The sequence below is a fragment of the Glarea lozoyensis genome (genome assembly GCF_000409485.1).
Source record: "Glarea lozoyensis ATCC 20868 chromosome Unknown GLAREA12, whole genome shotgun sequence".
Lineage (NCBI taxonomy): Eukaryota > Fungi > Ascomycota > Leotiomycetes > Helotiales > Helotiaceae > Glarea > Glarea lozoyensis.
Window position 1 is genome coordinate 693,078 of NW_007360986.1, and position 21,376 is coordinate 714,453.

Below are 21,376 nucleotides of genomic sequence, written 5' to 3' on the forward strand. Positions count from 1 at the left end.
TATCCAACAAGTCGAACCAGTTCTTGCGCCATTCCAAGTTGCAGCCAAGAAGCTATTCCTGGTCTTGAGTCAAGACCCAATTTGCAGTGGCCAAATCATCACGCTCAGGTGATATATCCTGTAAGAACTCATTTTGTGCTGGACTGAGTTACAAAACACAGTAGAGGCGTCAATCAACTGACTAGAGTTGACATACAACAGTGTTTGATATCGTGTGACCCCTCGCTTAAACACGCCTCTGGGGGCCAAATTTCTAACTGTTAAGAGCAATACCATAACAATTCCATACAAATTTAATTTCTCAAGAAAGAGTTGGTTTTTCTCACAGCCAGTCAGCCAACTCACAACGACACAAGCCCAGGTTTAAGCCTCCTACTCGTCCCCCATATTTTTCAATCTCGCGGCTCCCCGTTCCCGCTCTCGCTACCGGATAGATCAGCGATATGCAAGGTCAAATAGGGCTGAGGCTCTAAGCGCACTCGTAAATATGCGTGTCTCATGATGTTTGTTACTCTTGGCGTGGCGGCGACCTTTGTTGGTGTTAGTGATCCTTCAGAAAGCGTTGGCTTGAATTGGTTGTGAGTGGATAGGATACTCGAAGACCGAAGACGTGCAAAGAAATTTTGCTGGTAGCATTTCATGCGCCGAGGACTTTTCGTAGGCTGAGCGTTTTATGTTCCAGAGTGTTAATGTACTTACGTGATCACTGAAAGAAGAGAACCACACAAAGTGTTAGTTCTTCAGACGAATTTGGCGAAGATCACAATTCGGTGTTCTTTCAAAAGTACTAGGTATGTTATGGCGCAACTCTAGAAGCTAGCTCATTCGAGTCTTACCATGTACATATGAACAACAAGCGAGGTTTGTTAAAGTTGTTGCAGGAGTGAAGACACAACCACAGCCAATAGCGACCATTACTTCGATGCTATAACAAGCCGCAGCATATCTTGGCTGTTGGGAGGATTTTCGTTATGTTGGTTGAATGCAAAGCCTGGGTAGATTCATCATGGTTGATAGCTCTCGCTTAAGCTGTCGAAAGCAACATGTTGAAAGCTAGATTGGCAGTGGCTGGAGTTCCGTGAAACCATAGGATCCGTTGTGCATTACAATCATTTTTTCAAACAGAGTAAAGCCGTTGATCAGAAAGGAGACAACAAGTATGTCCACCCTCCATAACATATTACTTCTCACAAGTTCAGACCGTGAGTAAGGCTCTGAGACACCCTTCGAATGCCGAAAGACATGTCAAAATTCCAATAGCCAGCCATGAAATTAGTTTGGGTGCTGGATTCAGAGAAAGAGTCTCAAGAATGACTTCTAGATGAGCAAATTTGGTTGGGTATTAATGTGGTAATTATATAGGAGGTGAAAATTTTCTCTCCTGGAAGGCCAACTGTAGGGCAGGATTTTGAAACAACTTCCAGAAAGCTAATGGCTAGTGTTGTCATTACACTTTCGTACACAGCCTTGACCTATTCCTATACTAAAGCTACCAAAAACAGCAATCCGACGACAGCCAAAGCGCCGAACGAAGCACGCGACTTCGACATGGTGGCCCCAGAAGCTGTACTACTTGGTGCCGCCGCGCTGGTGCCAGTGGAAGCGAATGATCCAGTTAAAGCGGAAGTTGCAGTACTTTGTGGAGCGGCAGTATTTGGTGTGCCAGTCGAAGAAACTCCAGTGTTAACAGGCCCGGTGCCCGTCAAAATAGGTATAGAGCCAGTGGTGCTGGCCTCAAAATCGCTGTTGTCGTATTCTGACAATACGCTGATGTACGCACTAGAAGCTTCTGACCAGTACGAAGAATCGAAAGTGACAGTAGTGACTGCTCCCCTTCCCTGTTCCGAGAGAGTTGCTGTCACGGCTTCAGATGGCCATGGCCAGGTGGTTGCAATCTTACCAGTTGGCTTTCCTGTTCTTGTAGTTGTTGCTGTTCCATTGAAGATTTGTGGGTCTTGAAGGTAACCTTCGTTCAGGAATATGCTAATACCCAGTTTGTCAACAAGACAATTCGACAAATACACGGCATCCGATGCGGTCTCGACACCACAGTAGACAAAGCAGCCGTCTTCTGACTCGAAGGTGTTTGCCGCTGTACAGCATGTGCTCAGTGCCATCTTGACAGGTGTGTTTGTTTTCAAGTTTGGAAAGGCGCAAACATCAAAAGACTTATCATTGACGAAACTTTGGATTGGCGGACAAGATGAGGATGCCATTATGACGGATTGTTTGCTCCAAAAGACTTTGATTTGTTCCACTTGTATAGGACTGAGTTGATTTGGAGAGCAGAAAAAGTAGATGCAATGATATTAATGTGTTTTGGTGGAAAACAGAGCCGGTAGAGACAGTTGGGTCGCAATTGAGACCTGTGGAATCAGAAAAGATTCGCACAAGATCGCGGGATTCTCATAGATATAAAAGGGGTTCTGAGATCGCGATTTGCAACTCCGTAAGCAGCCAAGACTCCAAATACGGCACAGCTGGGGCCACCGGGAAATTCCCCACGGGGCAACGGGACTGTTACCTACCGAGAACAAATAATTGCTCGATGTATGATTCGGCCTTCTTCATGATGAGTTAACTCCTGTCTGGTAGTAAGAACCTGGTACGTCGTGCATAGCCCTATATGGTGCTTTCACAGCCTAGTCTGTAAAAGTTTACACTGAATAGTACTAGTTTAGAGGCACCGTACTCTGTAAAAATTTGCCCTAAACAGTACTAGTTTTGTAGACTAGGCTTTGAAAGTACTATACAGGGCTATGCGCGACGTAGCAGGTACTTACTACCGACAGGAGTTAAAGAACCATCTGAGCGCTGGTTTTCGACAAAGCAAAGGGCTGACCAGCACTGAACTTATCGAGGAGCAGTTGGTTTCGTCTGTCCGGTGAGGTTCGCTTCAGTTCGCAGGTTCCCTAAACCACCCAACTCTGGTAAATTGCCCGATGAAAACTCGTACCACAATCGGAAAATTGCAGTGCGAGTCGCTCTTTCGGGCAGAAAATTGATACACTGAAAGTACTCCTGTCGAGATGCGCTAGTAATTCGTATACAAAAAGCGTTCCGAGAATGATATTCGCCTATACGGGCAACTCTAGAGAAATTGAACATGTCACCAGTGTCAAAATCATTCATGAGTATCAGCCCGGCGCGAAAAGGTCGACATAGGCAGTAGAAACTCGTCCAGTAATAGCCTTTCTTACTGTTATCTGATTAGCCAACATAGACAGCAAAGTTTTAAAACAATTGGAAGGTATTTTAGAGCTGGAAAATGTTGGCATATTGCTGTCTTCGCCAAAGAAACACTCTTGCAATAAATGAGTGCTCCCAAATAGCAGACACGAGCTACCTAGGCATTGATTAGCTATAACCTTCAAAGCTTATTAGACTTACAATCATCCGGAGTTATTCATTACCATAGTTCCTTCAGTAATTTGGCTTCGACTATCAAATATAAATCTGTCCGACGCACAACAGGTAAGCCGCCTCAAACCGGCATGTTTTATTGCACACCGCAAATCTTCACCATCTCCCATGACATCTTTGGTGAGACCTCTGGTTGGCTTCTGTGGAATCTGCATGCTCCTCAATATAGTTTGTATCTCCCAAGGATTGGTTGTAGACGTTCAAGCTGTTTGTTTGTTGCAAATCGCAGATATGCAGGAAAATCGTGCATGAAGCCACTTTCGGGGTTGTGGTTGGACGAGGAAAGTGCATCCTTGTAGAAGGTCACTGAGCTTGTTTGGGTGGATGAGTCGGATTATGTGACGAGCACCTGTGGCCATAGTGGTGGATTGAAAGGGAACAGTTCTCAATCGTATTAAAATGGATCACAGAAGTATTTATGATGTGATTTAAGGTTGAATTAAACTCCCAAACTAGAACTACAGTAGCTTCATGAAGCTGCTTGTCGGGTGCACGGGCCACTTGCACTGGTCATTTGAAGCTCTTTCGACGACAACACTTCTTCCCAAATATTATATCCTCCTCATAAAATCAAAGTACAGAACCTGCGAAACAAACAACCTCCTTCCCTGCATAAAAAACAGGAAGCTTCCGAAACCCTTGAAATCTCCTTCTCAGCTCTAATTATTTTGGCTCCCACTTTGGCTCTTCTTCAAGGCTTCGTCCTTCTTCTTCCTCTGGGTCTCTTTCCTCCATTTTTGGGCATGGCCATTATAGATCCATCGACTACCAACTGCAAAGCAGAGCGAGAAAGTGAAAATGACCCACTGCAAACCGAGAAGCGTCACACCTGTCTGGATTTCCAATATCCCCTGCCCATTATCGCCAACCCACTGCAAGGCATCAGCAGCTTGTTGACTTCCTGCTGCAGTGGAAATTGCCAACGCGACACCAGTCCACATGACTGCCAAAAAGACTTTCTTGTTGAATTTGTGAGTCTTGTATTCACGTCTCCGAGTTCGAAGTATTTGGATGTATATGAGGCCACAAAAGGCTAGACAGAAGAAGACATAGGAGGCAAGCACAACGTTGGTGAACACGTTCCTTTGGATATGTGCGGTCAGGTCATAGAGCGTGACGGTGCTCAGATCCTTGTAGTGAAGAAACAATTTAGACAGATCCGTTCCGTCTTTGCCGTGCGTGCCCATGCAATTCCTATCAACAGAAGGGCTCGAAGTACACATTCCTACCGGCTGGTGTCAGTTTATCAGTTCACTTAATAGATAGGAGAAGGGGCGCATACCAAAGTAGCCAATTCCGACGGAAACGTCACTCGCGAGGTATGTAGCCTCCGTGATGTTGACAATTTTCCGCACAACAGACTCTTGTTTGTTATGAACACGGACGAGGTACAGATTTGACATCCCAGGCGTGTTGGTCGAACTTCCGGCTAAGATTATTCCGTAAAGGATGATGACGATAACTCCAAGGCCATATATCACATACGGAATGTACGCTTTGACGAAATCGATAAACCAGTCTAACTTAGATACCTTCTCGTCTTCGGAATTTCCATCGCTGCGTGTGTTGCCATGACTAGGCCCATCCCCTCTACCAGGGTAATTCATTCTTCCGTTTGAAGAAATTCCTCTCTCGGTGGATACAAACTGGCTTCTGCGGTTAATCTCGTTGCCTCCGTGTGGGTTGTTAGAAGGGTCTTTGGCGCCCCAAGCCTCACTGTTTTCAGAGCGGTCCGGTTGACGGATAACTTCGTGCCGGGGAGAACCGTCTTCTTCTTCTCCGAAAGAGTCGCCGTTATTGAGAGGGTTTTGGGTTTGATATCTGTCGTTTTCCGTATCCTCTTGGTGGCTTCCTTCGTCGTCGTATTCAGACATGTTTCAGTAATTCGAACCCTCCTGACACACCAGCACCAGCAGGTATATATACCTCAAAACCACAGACTCAACTTACTTCATCACTCTGGAAGCAATCAACATAGATTAAAGCCAAAAAAAAGAAAGACGAATAATGACACAAGCCACTACAAACACTCAATCCAATCCGAGTTTGGAACCTCAACTTCATCCCAGAGCATCAACTATATTTCAGAGAGCAATCGCAAACACAACCACGAAACCATTTTGCTTTCAGGAAAGCTTGATTAGAAAGGCTCATATTACCGAGCTCTGGTGATTGCCAAATGTTAAATTGTGAGAACGATATTTGAGTCATGTTTCTTCATTTGTCGGCAAGCCTATAAACGATAATACGACAAACACTTGATTTCAGAATGAGTCGTACAGACTAGGAATTTGTGCGAATTTGTAGGGCATTATACAATGTTAGTCACCGCATCATAGATATTTAGTCAATGTTACTCAGTCGGGTGAGATTTTCTGATCAAGCGTCTAGTCAGTATCTGGTGGGTACGGCAAGAGCAAAAATCTCACAGTAACTTATGTTGCATTGCCTATAGACAGATATTCTAATATCTCAGCCCATTCCAAGGCCAGAAGAACCATCTAAGCATATCCATTAGCCTTCAACCACTCCAGCACAACCTCAGCATCCCTCTCCTTATACGCAGCTCTCGTCAAGATCGTATCCTTAATAACTCCCAGTGTACGATCATATCCACGATTATCCTTGCCCTCGAAGAACTTTGCAATTTCCTGTTCCATCTCTCTGGAATCGAACTTGGACAAACTAGTCTTCAGGAAGCGATCTAGAACAACCATGTTCTTCGACAGAGAATCGTAGATGGCTTGGAAGTTGTCTTGGATGTATTGCCAGAATGCTGCTCGGGTTTTGGGGTTAGCAGCGAGTGCCATACCTGCTGTATGCTTGTCTTGAGTTGCGACTTCCTCGAATACGAAGTCTAGATAATCTGGAAGCAGGTCGAGGCTTTGAAGACGTCCCATGGCTCGCAGAGCGATTTCTTTTCCATCGACGGAGAGGGTTGTTTGCCACTCCTTTTTCAGGGCATGATATTCCGGAGCATCCCCAAGGCGCATGGCGATACCAAAAATAGCAGCACGAAGATTAGAGTTGATAGCAGACTTGTCAGACCCACTTGTGTAGAGCTCAAAGCGCTTTTTGGCCTCGGAAATAATCCTGATAACGGTGTTAGGGAATAATTCAGATGAACAAGAGGAAATAAATCTTAGTGGAGACTTACTTTTCGTGGCCATTCAAACCGGCACTGATAACGAGTAGCGAGCGTAGACGTGTTGTGAGAAAGTCATCATCAGGCTTTTGCTCGATGCCAATTCTTTCTACAGCAGGTGTAATCAACTTGAGCGTGAATTTTTGCAAGCCCGCATGGATCTCCTGATTATCAGAAAATATTGACTTGACAGTTCCTAGAGAATCTAATATCTGCGACCAAACCAAATAGTCTGTTTCCGACTGGAGACCCTCAGCAAAAGCCAATAGTCCTGAAGTTGTGGCCTGTCCCGAAAGAGCCAACGCGCCAGCATCACCGACCAAACCTGGGCATGATGAGTGGACAAACTTTAAGTATTGGAGCAGTCGAACATACCAATTTTGTCCATAGTGCTCAGCTGGTCAATTTGAGAGCCCAATTTAGCCAATCTAGCTGGAGGATAGTTGACACGGTAGAAACCCGCATTATCTTTGTTGATCTTGTAGAATGTATCATCAATGTCTCTAATGGTATCCTCTTTTTGCGTAAGTGCAATCGAGGTCGTACCTTTCGTCCCTGTTTTACCTTGAAGCCCTAGAGGAACCCACCAAGTCGTCGTATCCTCATCTGGCTTCACATCGCCTGTGGAAAGATATCTCGATTGCTTAATTCCAATTTGTCCTGGTTCTTCGGCTACTGTGAGTACAGGGAAACCGATTTTACGGACCCAAGGATCAATCAAGCTGTTAATGTCTTGGCCCGAAGCTTCACTTAGTGCTGACCACTGGAGATTATAAGCTGAGAAACAACGTTCGGCTCCACATCTTTGACAAGCGTGATAAGCTGGTGATATGAAGATCACTTACCAAGTCATTTGTGGTAGCATTGCCGTAAGCATGAGCTTTCAGGTAATTGGATACACCTTTCAGGAAAGTTTCCTGGCCGAGGTGGGTGGCAAGCATACGAATAGTAGAGCTACCTTTCAAGTAACTAATTGCATCAAAGACTTGGTCGACATCTAGGCCGTCCCGAACGGGTACTTCTATTGGGTGGGAGCTGCGGAGAGAGTCCAATGTGAAAGCAGTTTGCATGCCTTCCGAGACAAATTGCGACCACTTGAATTGTTAGCAAGATTGTCGTGGCGACAACTCCTAGAGTACATACGACGTTCCATTCCGGATGAATTTTATCTGTAGCCAACCAACCAACCCAAGTAGCGAACCCTTCATTCAGCCATAGCTCGCTCCACCAGTCCATGGTCACAAGATTTCCAAACCACTGGTGGGCTAGTTCGTGTGCAACTACGTAGGCAATTCTGTTTTTGTATTTTGAGTCAGATGTTTTCTCGTCAAATAGAACTGCTGTTGTCCTGTAGGTTACCAGACCCCAGCCCTCTGTAAAATTATCAGCAATTGTTAAAGCTCCGTGAAAGTGAATAGTAGTACGAACCCATTGCACCGTGAGACTATTTTAGAACGTTAGCTCTAACTCTAAGTGCCCGGGGAAAAACTGGTGTGAAGATGGTTGACTAAACACAAGCGAGAGATACGTACAAATTCGTGAACAGCCAGTAGATCAGACTTGGGAAGAGGGTATTCGATATCAAAGATCTCAGAGAAGTAATCAATGATTTGAGGAGCGTGATCAAGAGCATACTGAGCTTGACTCTTCAGTCCTCGGGTAGTATAAACTCGAACCGGCAAGTGTTTGCCCTTATACTTTCTCTTGGTGAAGTCTTCAATATACTCGAAATCACCGACAGCCCATGTGAGTAGATACGTGCTCATGACGGGAGTTCTGTCGAAGGAGACGACCTTGAAGCCGTCCTTGGATTTTCGGGTGCCCTTCTCGGGCATGTTACTCAAAGCAACTTGATCGTCTGGCAGCTCGATTTCAAAATCAAAGGTAGCTTTGAGATTGGGCTCATCGAAGCACGGGAAAGCTCTACGAGCGTCACAACTCTCGAATTGGGTAGAAAACATGACATGGTCTTCTCCATCTTTAGCCACCGATGGTGCTGGGGCAACAGTGGGCTTGTATTTAGAGCGGTAAAACCCTGCCATATCATTGTTAATGGTTCCCTGAAATTTGATCACCAGGTTTGCGTTTTCAGCAACAGGAATTTCATCCGCAAAGGCGAGTGTTGCACGTTGCTTTGCTGAATCGTAGGAAGTACCCGTGGACTTGAAAGACTTATCTCCAGACAGAAGCTCTGCACTGTGAATTTTGATCTCATGTGTATTCAACGTGATATCCTTAGAAGGCTTCACAATTTTCGAGAGAATGTTCACGGTTCCCTGGTAGCCAAAGGCACCTCCCATCTCAAGGTCGTGGATGGAAATATCATAATTGATGGCTTTGATATTGTCAGGGAGAATTTCCCGGTCAGCCACATCGGATGGAGGCATGGTCGAGAGGGCGCGACTTGATGTTGGAGACAAGTTCTGTGATCTTGAAGAAGTGGGAGTCCTGTAAAGAGTGGAAATAACAGAGTTGATAGAAGGTGCTCGACGACAGTGCGGGGTGTATAGACGAAACGCAGTCGGCTTGCGATGAGTGCTTGGTGAGAATGGTCGTAGATGAGGACGGGGGAAAAGATTCCCTCTGGCAATACAAACGGCGTTGGTTGATCCGAATTTCATAGATATATCTCGTGGATGCTCGAGACTGACCGAGATGCCAGTAGTAGTAGTGGCGGCCAATCTTCCAACCGACCATTATTTAGCTGCTCGCCCAAGTGGCAGGTGGTCGGCTCGGGGCGTCAGGGTCGGGCATTTTGGGAAGGTCGGAGGCCTCGGACGGGTGCTGGCGAGAATGCGGAGCCGCTGCTAGCCGATTGGAGAGCAGATGACAAGGCTGTCGATGATTGGCTTTCGTTTTTCAGGCACGAAGAAGGCTGATCTGATCCCAGTTGACCGGCTGAGAACAAGACTGAGCCCAAGACTGACAAGCAAATGACCCATACACCCACTTCAACACCACTTAGATCTATAACAATGGCGGCAGGTCAAAAGCTGTATCCTCGGGCAACGGTGAAGAAAATTGTGAAGGCACACTCGAACCGCAATGTCTCTAAGAACGTGGACGTCTTGGTACGTCGAGACGCGTCCTGCACCTGGAACGACTGTTGACGCGACTAGATATTCCTCGACTATGCCCTGTTTCTACAAACGTACGCAATCGACTCTACAGCTCTGCGGCTCTAACTAAGTAGCCAGCTGTTATCCAACAAGGCTAATAGCTCCATAGTTTGATGAAGGAGGCCACGATCAATGCCAAACAAGCGGGAGAGCGCGGCGTCAGCGCGAAGAGTGTAAAGAAGGTGACAGAGGTTAGTATTCGCCGTGCCTGACTTCAAAAGACAAGTACTGAGTCTCGTGCAATAGTTGTCTCTAGCAAAATTCAAAGGATGAACCGTCCTCATCTGTTTCTGTGCGAATCGTTGCAAACCGTCAACACAAAGAACATTATCCAAACAAAACATTGAGCAGGTGAGACAGGAACAGGATAGATGCTTGATTGGGTAACAGGCTGTTGAACGCTCGCGACCATCAATATTTGCAGTACTAGATCCCAAGGCCGCTGTCTTCAAGTTGGGATGTGAAGGGCCAAAAGCTCCATGGCCGGCGAGGCTGAGGTTGTTGTGACAGGGGGCTTCGTTGAGGTAACAGGAGGTCCGTCGTATAGGAGCGCATGCAATTGCAATCGCTACCTCGGTCGAATCGTTGAAATTCCAGATAGACATATATGTATGTGAAATAAGCAAACTGCCATAAAGACCACCTGCACCTGAGAGTCTCCCTGAAAGTTTTGCGTTTGTTCCTTGACCTCTTCAGGCTTCCTTGTGCTTCTGCCGACTTCGCTTAGACCACTTCGACCTACTTCAAAATATTTGTCCACACCCTCACCTCCAACCATAATACAAAACAAACTCATTTTTCCCTAAAATCCTAATCCATCACCGTTTCTATAAACGAGTATCCGACTACTCAACACACATCCCGCGTAAATACCTAAGCAAAGAACCACGCACGGCTCTAACAGAGTCCTGAACACAAGCTCCACGAATTTGCGAACTCTACGAATTCCTACTCCTAACAACAAAATGGCTGCTCCTGCGACTCAAAACCCACAAGTCAAGTCCGAGTCTAAATCTGCGAAGAAGAAGAAGGCCAAGGTTGCAACCACTGATGCTGAACCAGCTGCCGCACCGGCAGCTGAGCAAGCTACCAATGGGCCCACTGAAAGCAGCAGCGGAGATGGTTCCTACGAGAGTCCATACATCAAGGAATTATACAAGTGAGTAGATCGAAAAAATATGTTTACCGCAACCGACTTGGTATGCATAAGGCAGTGGGAACTAACGTGAGTCAGAAACATCCGCAACATAAACAAAAAGATCGTAAGTCCCTCTACCAAGCTTAGCAAACCCACGATCTAACTCGTGAATCAAAGGCCAATGCTTCTAAAGTTGACGGTATCGTTGCTGAAAATGCTGATAAAACCCTTGACCAATTGGTCGCAGAGCGCAAAATCAATGCCGACCAGAAGGCGCAAATTCTAAAGAAGCCTGGTCTCGCACAGCAACTCCAACAGTACGAAGAGCAGATTGCGCATTTCAAGAAATTTGATCAAGAATACAAGGCTGCGTCGCAGGCAGAGAAGGCAGCATTCGAGAAGACTCATACAGATCGTGCGAGCAAGGAGCTGGAAGAAGCTGTCAGTTCAGCAAAGGCCGAGGGCGCGAGTGCAGCACGCGAAGCACAAGAGAGCAATCTTTTGCTGCTTTCGCAGTTCCTGCGACTTGCTGCTATTCGCAGAGGGGAAGATGAGGATCCTGAATTAGAGGAAAACAAGGCTTTGGAAGGCTTGCTTGGAAGAGTCTATACTGGTGATGCTGCTGCCGTTTCTTCGATGCTCAGTCTCATCAATGGCTCCGACGAGAAAATATATTCCGTCAATGGCGACCCATTGTCCGTTTCATGTAAGATTCCCCCAAACTCACGACGGCAAGTAGCTAATATGCCCTGTTATAGTTGCGGATATCAAGCGTATTGCACTTGCTCAAGCTGCCCCCTCTACTCTTGAGAGCGCCGCCGACCCATCAGAGGAGGAACCCACTGCTGTTACGGATTACCCTGTTCAGAGTGACCCAACAATTGCAAATGCTGGCCTCACAGAAATTGACGAACCCTCTGCCACCGCTGCTCCTGTCAATGGCACCAGCACTGCCAATGAGATTGAAGGTATTCCACAAAACTCCGGTTTCGGTGGAGAGGGAAATGCTGCTGCTAAGGAGAACTGGGATGCTCAAAATGATCTCTCTACCTCTCAGGAGTGGGTAGAGGTGCCGCGAGATGCTGCCGAGACCGACACTGGCGTTACTGCTACTCCGGCTGCCGCAACCAATACGCAGAGCTGGGCTGATGATCAGCCAGAGAGCCCTACTCAAGTAAGTGAAATCTATTACCATGCAATCATGGATGTTTAATTGCTAACTAAATATCTTTAGACAACTGCAGCCCCTCCAGCCACCGAAGACGACGGTTTCCAGAACGTGCCACAACGATCACGCGGACGTGGTGACCGTGGACAAGGAGGACAATACCGTGGCAACCGTGGTCGTGGCGAGTATCGTGGCCGCGGACGTGGTGATGGACGAGGAAGAGGCGGTCGTGGAGGTCCTCGAGGAGGTCCACGACGTGGAGGTGAAGAATCATAGATCATGATATCTCACCCATTATCGCTTGGGAACACCCAATTCTGAAACGTCACACTTGTAATATTTCCTTGCTTTGTTTGCAGCATCATACGGCGGGCGAACGGGTTAGTTATGGCATTGCATTTTGTGTTTTATGAAGGCTGGATAGCCGGGCTACTCTCATCGCATGGGGAAAAAAGAGCGTTGCGTATATTACGTCCCCCTTTGTATGTTTGTCGTACCTTTGTACTTTTTCTTACATCTAAAAAGGAAGAAGAAAAAGATGATTGGAATGGACGGCTTGGTGTTACAGTATATCAGAAGTTGGCTTTAGAGCCTGGTCTATAAAAGTCAATGAATGATGATTGTAATACAACTGCGGGTTTTCGTGATAGCTAAACAACTTCCCTGAATGACAACTAGAATCCTCAGTCGTTAATAATTAGATTACTTTTTAAGGGTATCATCTACCTAGACCTATGAATATTAACGCTCTTATTATCAAATGGCTTATTCCACCTTTTATAACGTCTGAAACTTACCAGACCGCCCTCATTGAAATAAGTACCCATGAAGTCATCACTGCATATGAATTTGTCTTATTAGAAGAGCTTTAGAAAATCAATATGGTCTATTCAATCTCACATGTTCGAGTCACCGCTTTCGATAAATGTTTGACCGCCTTGTGTATTGCCGACCCACTGCAGAATAATTTCTTGACCCCTCCAGAAAAGACAAGTTAGGTTTCTTACAGCTAGAACGCTATTTTACCTGCAACATAGACCAATTTAGTTGTCGATTAGCACGTCATAGAACGATAAAACTTCTCAAAGTCGAAAAATTCTACATATACCCATCGTCTATAGCTGTATCCGATTCCTACCGTTGAGCGCCATCTCGAAATCTTTAAATTTGAAAACTAAATTAGCACACCCTCAGAAGAATCCTCAAAGCTATTCAAGCCAGAAAAAAATCCACGCCGCTCGATCAGTGGTTCGTCAAAATGCCACACACCAACCGCAAAAAGAAGAACGGAGGCGCAAGCCAGAAGAAAGTCGTTGTCCACACCAAACGAAAAGAAGTTCTCGATGACGAAGGATGGACCCACGTAGTCGACAAACCTCAACCCAAACCCGACGTTTCAACCACTAATTCCGAAGCGAAAGAGAAGCAAGAACTGTGGGCTATAGCTGCGGACTTTAAGATTGGAAACTCATACTATGTAGACCGAACGCTGGAGGAATATGAGGTGGAGTACTCTCGGGCGAGGAAGACGTGGGGTAAAAGCGAGGCGTGTAGACAATTGAAGATCATATTAGAGGGCAAGACTGAGGAGGAAAGAGATGTGTCGAATGTGGTTTGTTTAGGTCTGGGGAGTTTGCAGAATGCGAGAGGGGAGGGGAGGAAAGCTAGTTTCTTACAGCTTGTGGCTCTGTCGGATTTTATTGAGGCCCTAAGTGAGTCTTGCAGTCAATGAAAGTCATAAAGGGTGCTAATGATGTTTTTGTAGGCAGTCAGGAGCTCAAGGTTACCTTCCAGGACCCGGCCTTCACGGATCTTGATATTGAGTTTCTTAGCACTTTAGACTTCGCAGTCCAAACAGATCCAGATGCCTTTGAGTTGATTACTGAGAAGACTATGGTGTACGCGATACATTGTTACGCGGACATATACGAAAAGGTCGCAAGAAGGGGTGGAGGAAAAGTGATCGTATGTACGGATGTGGAAAAGTTTGGTGGACCAAGCTCGTATGTATTTTCTATCTTCCAAAAGAAGAATCAGTTCAATTTTAACATCAATATAGCAGCATTTCTGATTCTACGATCAAGATTTTGGAGGTGATGGTGGACGGGTACGAGAAAATGGAATTCCCACAGATCAGAAGCGATTTCTCGGACACCAAGATTTACTGGAGACGCTCAAGTGACTCGGCTCCGCTGATCGAGGAGGCCGAAATTGCAAGAGATGTTGAAGTTTCTACTGTGGCACAAGAGAAGAAGGAAGTTCCTGTAGAGCCTGCAAACACGCCAAGCTCTGTCGCCGCACTGGAAGAGAAAGTAGAACAACAGAACGAAAATCCTGTTGAGGCTGAAGTCACTTCTGATATCGTATCTGCACCAGAAGTTAAACTTGCGGAAGAGAATAAACCCGTTGATGAGCCGGGGGATAACCCTACCGACGTCGCTACGCCAGAAAAGGAAGTAGAGCATGAGGTGGAAAATGTCGTCGAGCTCGAGGATACGCCTCAAATTGTAAGTGCTCCAGAAGAGAGATCGGAAGAAGAGGAAGCCATTCTTGAGTCGGAGGCTACCCCTATTAACATGGCGACGCCAGACAAGAAAATAGAGCATCAGGAGGAAGACGAGGTTCTTGAGAATACACCTCATACCGTAACAGCACCAGAAGAGAAAATAGAAGAAAAAAAGAAAGCGGTTATTGAAGCGGAAAATACCGTTATTAACGTGGTTGCGCCTGAAAATAAATTAGAGTATGAAGAGAAAAATAATGTTGTGCTCGAGGAGCCATCTCAGATCGCAAGCGAACTAGAAGAGAAAGTAGAGGCAGAGAAGGAAGCTGTTGTGGAGTCTCTGGAAGCACCTCAGATCGTGCCTACACCAGAAGAAAGGGTAGAAGAAACTTTCAAGGCTACAGATGAATCAACATCAGAACCAACCGAACCAAGTCATCAAATCTCTACACCAGAAGCATCGTCATCCTCTATAGCAGAGCAGATCTCATCTCAACCAACTTCGGAGGTACCCGAATCGACTCATCAAATCCCTACACAAGAAGCATCAACATCTTCTATACCACCACAAACAACGGAGTCTCCATCTCCATCAACAAACACAGAACAATCCACAGTAGCTGATTCGCAACCGATACCAGTAACCTCGCAAATTGAGCCTGCTACCCACGAAGCTCAATCCAACCCTTCACAACCAGTACCCAAACCAGAAAATGAGATTCGAAAACAGGAAATGAATACAAAGGTATGACCTACAACGACTTGCATTCGCAGAACAGAGATCTGACGTATTTTTCACAGAAATCATTAGTCTCAGGCTGGTTAACATGGGGAGGATTATGGAATGCATTTGCTTGATATCTTCGATCCAGAACGGGGCGTATATAGGGTGTAAGGGCGTCTTTGTATATGGCATTTGATATCGCTATGGGTTCTGAGTTATGTTATGTCTACAACAAAACCTTGTAACCTCGTATCTATCAAGATCTGCGAAATAACAAGTATTTAAACCCCTAACCACATCTACTTCTACCTAACCAAGTTCCATCACACTCGTATCGTTACACCGGTACTCGAATACACACAGCAAGGCAAAAACGACGATCTTCCATATTTAGCACCCCTACTGAATTTAGCACGTCTGGTGACGAATAAGTTCCGAGACCCTAGTATATGTGCCTAGGCTGGAAAGAAGGTGTTGAGGTTAGGGATTGTCAGGGCTAAAAGGTTCAGGGTGTCACTGGTGTCGTCATGGGGGTTATGCGATGGATGTACTTCACCTCCAAAATCCTGCTTTTGTAGTAGAAGAGGAGGGAGGGTTTGTTGAGAAAGTGAATCGGTGTTGGTGAGTGAGACCTTCGAATGAGGAGAATTTGAATTTCAACTGTAGATTGATGGTGAAGTGGAGAGAGATATGGTCAAGCGTGATTCACGTGATTGATTCAACGCCACAGTATACAGTTTGAATTCATGGGTGGTGGAATTCACATACGAATTCAAAGAGAGAGGAGATGTTTATTTTTTAATTCGTGTATTATTGTCTTATTATCAACTATATACTCCATATCCATCCTTTCCATGCCGAATATCCCTATCGATTGATTTCCCGCCTATGCAAATGACATGCATTCCATTCCCATTCCATTATCCACTACCGCGCGAAACGATATGCAAATGCCAGAGAATTTTCCCATATTAAATCCTCCCACGTTTCACGGCCGTGTGCCATGTATGCCTTGTATGTCATAATCCATATGTGTAAATGCGCGATTTTGCAAGGAAACCCCGTACCTTAGTGCGTCTCTGAGAAGCGAAAAAGTGCCAGAACACGGTTCAATTTTACAAGAACGCGGCAGCGGCAACGGCGACGATGAGAGCGGCAACTTGGGAGCCGGCAACTGATGAGGCAGCGCCGGTGTATGGGAGAGGGGAGGAGGTGGCGTTGGTTTGGATTTGTCCGTCTGGGATCTGGGAGACGATGCCGCCGGTTGGGGCGGGGGCGACGGCGGTTGGGACTTGGACCTGTCCGTCACTGATCTGGGAGATTGGGGTTGCGACGGTGGTCGGGACTTGGATCTGTCCGTCGCTGATCTGAGAGATTGGGCTTGGGAGAGCAACTGGAGGGATGGAGGTTGGTGCTTGGATCTGTCCGTCACCGATTTGGGTGATTGGGGCAACGGCGGAGGTGGCTTGTGGTTGTCCATCGCTGATCTGGGAGATTGGTGCGGAAGCAGCAGTTGAGACTTGAGGTTGTCCATCACCGATTTGGGAAGCAGCACCAGTGGTAGATCCAGTGCTTGATCCAGAGCATGGGAGAATGTCGAGGTAGATTGGGTTACACTGAGCAGCCCAATGTCTATCGTAGAGGTTGTAGAAACCACCGCTGTAGCATTGGTAGAAGACAGCAGATCCACCGAGAGCCAATGAGCCATTGCCACAAGACGACCATCCAGCAGTGTAGATGGCACCGGTCTGAGCTGGCTTGTCGAACTGGAATTGGTAGTTGGCGGCAATGTAACCTGTACGACCTTGGGAGTCGGTGAGGACACCATCGGCGAGGTCGACAGTGAGGACACCTTCAGAACCGCATGAGTTTTGACGCTGATTAATATGTTAGTGACAAGTCCGATATATGGAAAGTGAGTTCACATACCTTAGCGTTGGATGAGCTGGTGGTCACATTGACGGCCTGGATCTGGAAAGATCCAGAGTGTGAAGGTGAGCATCCCTGAGGAGCAGATGTCTCTGGAGAAATGTTCTCGGTAACACCTTGTGGACGAGCATAGGCGACAGCAGCCAAAGCGGCGAGAGCGAATGTGGTATGCATCTTGAATAGAATAGCGAATGTAAATTAACGAAGAAGGATGAAGAGATGTGCGAGTAGATGAGGTTGATTATTAGAAGATTGATAGCGAATGACAATCTTTCTGGGAGGGAGGGAGGACAAAAAGGAAGTTTAAGTGTCTCACGAGGTGAAAGCTAAATAGCAGAATGAAGGAGGCAGGAGAGCTTATGTAGTGTGCAAAGGGCTAAACTACCAACCCAGCCCACCGAATCCACCATCCACCCGTGGAGCAGAGAGCACTCGATGGTTCACTAACGACCTGTCGCGTTGGTTACTGTGGCATCCATGCATTCTGCTATCTTTCCCTGCGTGTGGAGCTAGGGCTAGTTTGGTATTTAGTTGTAAAACGTGCATGTTCACCTCCCTAGCATGACGCGGACGAGGAGGACTATTCTCAAAGAGCATCTTAGAGGCTGAGAAAGAGGCGGCTAAGAGGCTTTCTGGGCCAATGAAGAACTACGGAAGACCGTCCACGATGCACGACGGCTTGGGATGTTGAGGAGGATCGATATGGAAGGTTGAATATTGATGAAACCGAGCATTTTTACCGGTCTTCGGTGGTTGGAGAATTCGATTTAGGGGGGACTAAATTCGCTTAGAGGCGCCGCAAGCTCCTTGTCGTACGGGTTTAGTGCAGCAGAAAAGACAAAGAGGCTGATTAGGTCCGGCGGAGCTTTCACTAAAGGAGCAAGTAGTCTTGTTGGATGGCTGGAGAGTTGAGGATTTCTACCAGGGAGAGGTTACACTGCGTGGAAAATACGAGTGGTCGGCTTCATTAGGAAGGGAGCCATTTTGGGACCAACGCAGTAGTCGTTCGGCAAGCCAAAACACCATGAGATCCTCGTTGTATCGACGCTTTGTGAGTGAGTCCCATGATGTCGTTGCCACGTTGAGGTTCGTATTGAGATCGGGATATACGCTGCCGTGGATATGGCGGCAGATGGTGACGAAGAAGAAGATATTCAAAGTCTCCAAGACTCAAGACTCAAAACTCATCACTCCACCGAGGGCAGTGGGCAGGAGAGCGGGGAAACGCCACTGTCAGGTTTATGTCGGGTCGCCCAATGATCCTGCCTGTCAGTGGCAAGAGTCTGATCTTTACCAGATTGGACAATTGAAGTGCATGATCCTACCTGATTTGACAATGTATCGTGGGAAGCACGAAACGGACAGGTTGCAAACCCAGAATCTTTGAAACTCTGCCAAAAGATGTGCATTTAATCTTGCTTCACCGCACCAGGTCTGCCATCAAATTTCCACTCTCAACACTTCGACGACGGCTCATCGTTGGTCGCAAACGGTCGGTCCGAGGTGATGATATACTTCCAGATCGCCCACTCGGCGCATTGAAGTTTCAACCCCCTTGGCCTTTGCATCTCTTCCCCCTGAAGTCCCCACCCGTAAGCGGGCGGACGTTTTCTCCGCAAAACAATGATCCGCACTTCTTATCGATTGGAGATATGATAGCCAGGACTGGGGGCAATTACTGAGACCGCCCATCCATGTATACATTTGTATAATCCGTCATGAGTTATTCTTTTTGCAAAGATTCCAAGCTCGCGTTGCGACTGCATTACGAATTCCAAGTGCTTGGGAACTTGTGCGCGTTACTGCTAGCACGGCGCCGTTCATTACCCCTATTCCAACAATGCAGGCTAGAGTGAGATAATAATAGGTAGTCGCTCGACAAGCCGCTTGCTTAGTCTGGAGCTGGCTGCGGGAGCAGACGACGAGTCTACGACCATTCAAAATTTGCAGAATCTAGAGATTTTTTAATTTCCAGGACAGATTGCTGTCTTATTAAATTGAGATCTAGTTCTTCAACTTTTTATTCCATCTCACACCGCGTGAAAAAAGCATCTTCCGGCCAGATAATCATTATCACATCAACGCCCTCAACACAAACGGCACAACCACACCACTCCCACTTTACTAACCGTACTCGTACTGCTCCCTACCGCTCTGACACTAACCAACCCATCCCAGTCCACCAACACGCAAACATTTTTCGTAAGCTCACCCGCCTAATCTAGCTCAATCTTTCCAACAAAATCCCACCTCCCATCTCCATAGTGACAGACGATTATTTACAATCCCATCCGAATCCGCGATTATTCCTCAGAAGCTGCTCCGCCCATGGCCCTTGCGTTGCCATGCCAAGCCGCATGTTGCTCTGTGCATCCGGAGATCGCCCGCAAGGAACAACGCCCGGAGTGTCCCCGCCCCCGCGATATTGAGACCGCGTGGGATGCATCATTATTGCGTGTTCAGAATCATGAGTTTTGGAGATGTCCAGCCACGATGTATTTGAGATGGGATATCGCCGTATGCACGTCAGCGATGATAAAACGGCTATTGCGTGATCATTTATTTCCCAACCTCTGATTTCTTTGTTTTTGGTTTCGATTTGAGCTAGGGTTATAAACTGTGGTTGGCTACGAAGCGTTTCTTTTTCATGTGCGACTGGGCAAGAGAGGGTGACTTTTGGATTTGCTTCTTTGCATTTAGATACAAATATGCCGTAAGACCTAAGGGCATACTACCCTCCTTGCGTCAAGTTGTGGTAAATTATATTTTCTAGATTCGAGGAGGTTGGAAAGTCTTGTTTTGGTTCATAGTAATCGGCTATCATGGCATGGCAACCGTATCTCAGCCTCCTAACACAACTGGTCTAGAAGCATTTGGGGTAATTTACACAAGTTAAGGCTTAAGCCCAGGACTCCGGTGAGATGGTTGATGGGGCGAAGATCGTGAAGTGTGTTATACAAGTATGGTTCTAGTTCTTTTCGTCGGGAAAGAGAATCACACCTATAGCTTGCGAGCCTAGCTCCCCGAGATATCTCTCATAATTTGGGTAAAACCCGCCTACTTATCGCATAAAGGTGTCGTTTTGCGTTACAGCTATTGCTTAGTCTCTACCTAGACATTTACATCGGTTTCCTGGTGGACAGAAGATGTGTTGATGTTGTTTTGATCTCTACAGTCTATGTATTTAACGGTCCACACACTCCTCTCAATTTCAGGCAACCAACTATAATAGAATATCTTAAATGACTTCGTACTTTAAGAAACGCATTGTACTTCCCCGGAAATCTTTCTTCCACTTACTGCCAGATCCTGCTCACTCGATTGGCTTCGGCTGCCTTGTGGATCTCCCTAAACATATTCTTCAACTCCGTCAACGCAACTGGAAAATGCTCTCTGCGTCTACTCCTGGGTGCTTTAGGTTATTGATCGCCTACAGCACAAGAGTACCTTCGAGAGCAACAGCATCATATCCTTCTTTGTGTCGATCTGGCCGTGAAGGAAACACAAACGGGCATGACATATCCTGTCAATAGTTGCTTCTTTCTTGTGCTCTACTCATATTCTCGTAACACTATGGTATCAAAAACCATGGGTATTGCTTTTGGACATGTCGTTCTCTTGGGGTTGGTTTCCGAAAGTAGCTGTAAGCTCGCCATTCGTTTTGGGTACGGTGCAATACTGAGAGTATGGTAACCATGTGGACTCTAGAAACATTGTAATCCCCAGAGACACATATGGAACGATCGTTCTCGAGAACAGCGCTGATGACTTTGTGGTATTGAACGGTTTCATCTTGAAATTGCCGTATTTATATCTGGCTACCATCAGTACATATATCAGACTTGTTTGTTCTAGAAACGAATTTTACTCGTCCTGCAATATTGATGACAATGCTGTCATTTGAACAAGCTGATTGACGGGAAATGACGGGAAGCTTTCAGTAGGTCTTTACCATTTTGCTGTTTGTATTGTCTTCTGGAAATTGATCTTTGGCTCCGAAAATGCTAACGAAACGTAGGAGATATGTGAACTAGACGCAGAGAAATGCATTACGGCAGGCGCTATAGTTGCAATGTCTAGACTCCATCAATATCTGTATACCAGGTATAGAGAGAACACATCCATATAGGTACTTCAGCTCTTGAAGTGTCCATCACTCAATAACCATTGGCTTGAGACTGCCACTTGGCAGACTTTCGGCGTTAAGAAGGTCAAACGGTAGGAATC

At 46.3% G+C, this 21,376-nt stretch overlaps 7 protein-coding genes across 7 annotated transcripts; 3 read left to right on the forward strand and 4 right to left on the reverse strand.

Moving 5' to 3' along the window:
• Positions 1–1,478: 1,478 nt before the first annotated feature.
• GLAREA_10670 (uncharacterized protein) lies at positions 1,479–2,216 on the reverse strand (the record flags this gene model as incomplete). The annotated part of the gene is made up of 1 exon (XM_008079771.1): positions 1,479–2,216. One exon carries the CDS (start codon positions 2,214–2,216, stop codon positions 1,479–1,481), a length of 738 nt encoding a protein of 245 aa, XP_008077962.1.
• Positions 2,217–4,082: 1,866 nt separating this feature from the next.
• On the reverse strand, positions 4,083–5,297 carry GLAREA_10671 (uncharacterized protein; the record flags this gene model as incomplete). The annotated part of the gene is made up of 2 exons (XM_008079772.1): positions 4,083–4,648; positions 4,706–5,297. 2 exons carry the CDS (start codon positions 5,295–5,297, stop codon positions 4,083–4,085), a joined length of 1,158 nt encoding a protein of 385 aa, XP_008077963.1.
• Positions 5,298–5,924: 627 nt separating this feature from the next.
• On the reverse strand, positions 5,925–8,955 carry GLAREA_10672 (Metalloproteases (zincins), catalytic; the record flags this gene model as incomplete). Its single annotated transcript, XM_008079773.1, has 7 exons — positions 5,925–6,516; positions 6,581–6,893; positions 6,944–7,331; positions 7,414–7,662; positions 7,712–7,941; positions 7,997–8,012; positions 8,101–8,955. 7 exons carry the CDS (start codon positions 8,953–8,955, stop codon positions 5,925–5,927), a joined length of 2,643 nt encoding a protein of 880 aa, XP_008077964.1.
• Positions 8,956–9,543: 588 nt separating this feature from the next.
• Positions 9,544–9,960, forward strand: GLAREA_10673 (Histone-fold containing protein; the record flags this gene model as incomplete). The annotated part of the gene is made up of 4 exons (XM_008079774.1): positions 9,544–9,639; positions 9,688–9,719; positions 9,797–9,878; positions 9,934–9,960. 4 exons carry the CDS (start codon positions 9,544–9,546, stop codon positions 9,958–9,960), a joined length of 237 nt encoding a protein of 78 aa, XP_008077965.1.
• Positions 9,961–10,652: 692 nt separating this feature from the next.
• On the forward strand, positions 10,653–12,269 carry GLAREA_10674 (uncharacterized protein; the record flags this gene model as incomplete). Its single annotated transcript, XM_008079775.1, has 5 exons — positions 10,653–10,846; positions 10,922–10,949; positions 11,003–11,531; positions 11,584–11,999; positions 12,060–12,269. The coding sequence occupies 5 exons, from the start codon at positions 10,653–10,655 to the stop codon at positions 12,267–12,269; spliced, it is 1,377 nt and encodes a 458-aa protein (XP_008077966.1).
• A 982-nt stretch (positions 12,270–13,251) lies between these two features.
• Positions 13,252–15,354, forward strand: GLAREA_10675 (uncharacterized protein; the record flags this gene model as incomplete). Its single annotated transcript, XM_008079776.1, has 4 exons — positions 13,252–13,705; positions 13,759–13,996; positions 14,053–15,241; positions 15,298–15,354. 4 exons carry the CDS (start codon positions 13,252–13,254, stop codon positions 15,352–15,354), a joined length of 1,938 nt encoding a protein of 645 aa, XP_008077967.1.
• A 981-nt stretch (positions 15,355–16,335) lies between these two features.
• On the reverse strand, positions 16,336–17,323 carry GLAREA_10676 (uncharacterized protein; the record flags this gene model as incomplete). The annotated part of the gene is made up of 2 exons (XM_008079777.1): positions 16,336–17,097; positions 17,150–17,323. 2 exons carry the CDS (start codon positions 17,321–17,323, stop codon positions 16,336–16,338), a joined length of 936 nt encoding a protein of 311 aa, XP_008077968.1.
• Between the last annotated feature and the right edge of the window lie 4,053 nt (positions 17,324–21,376).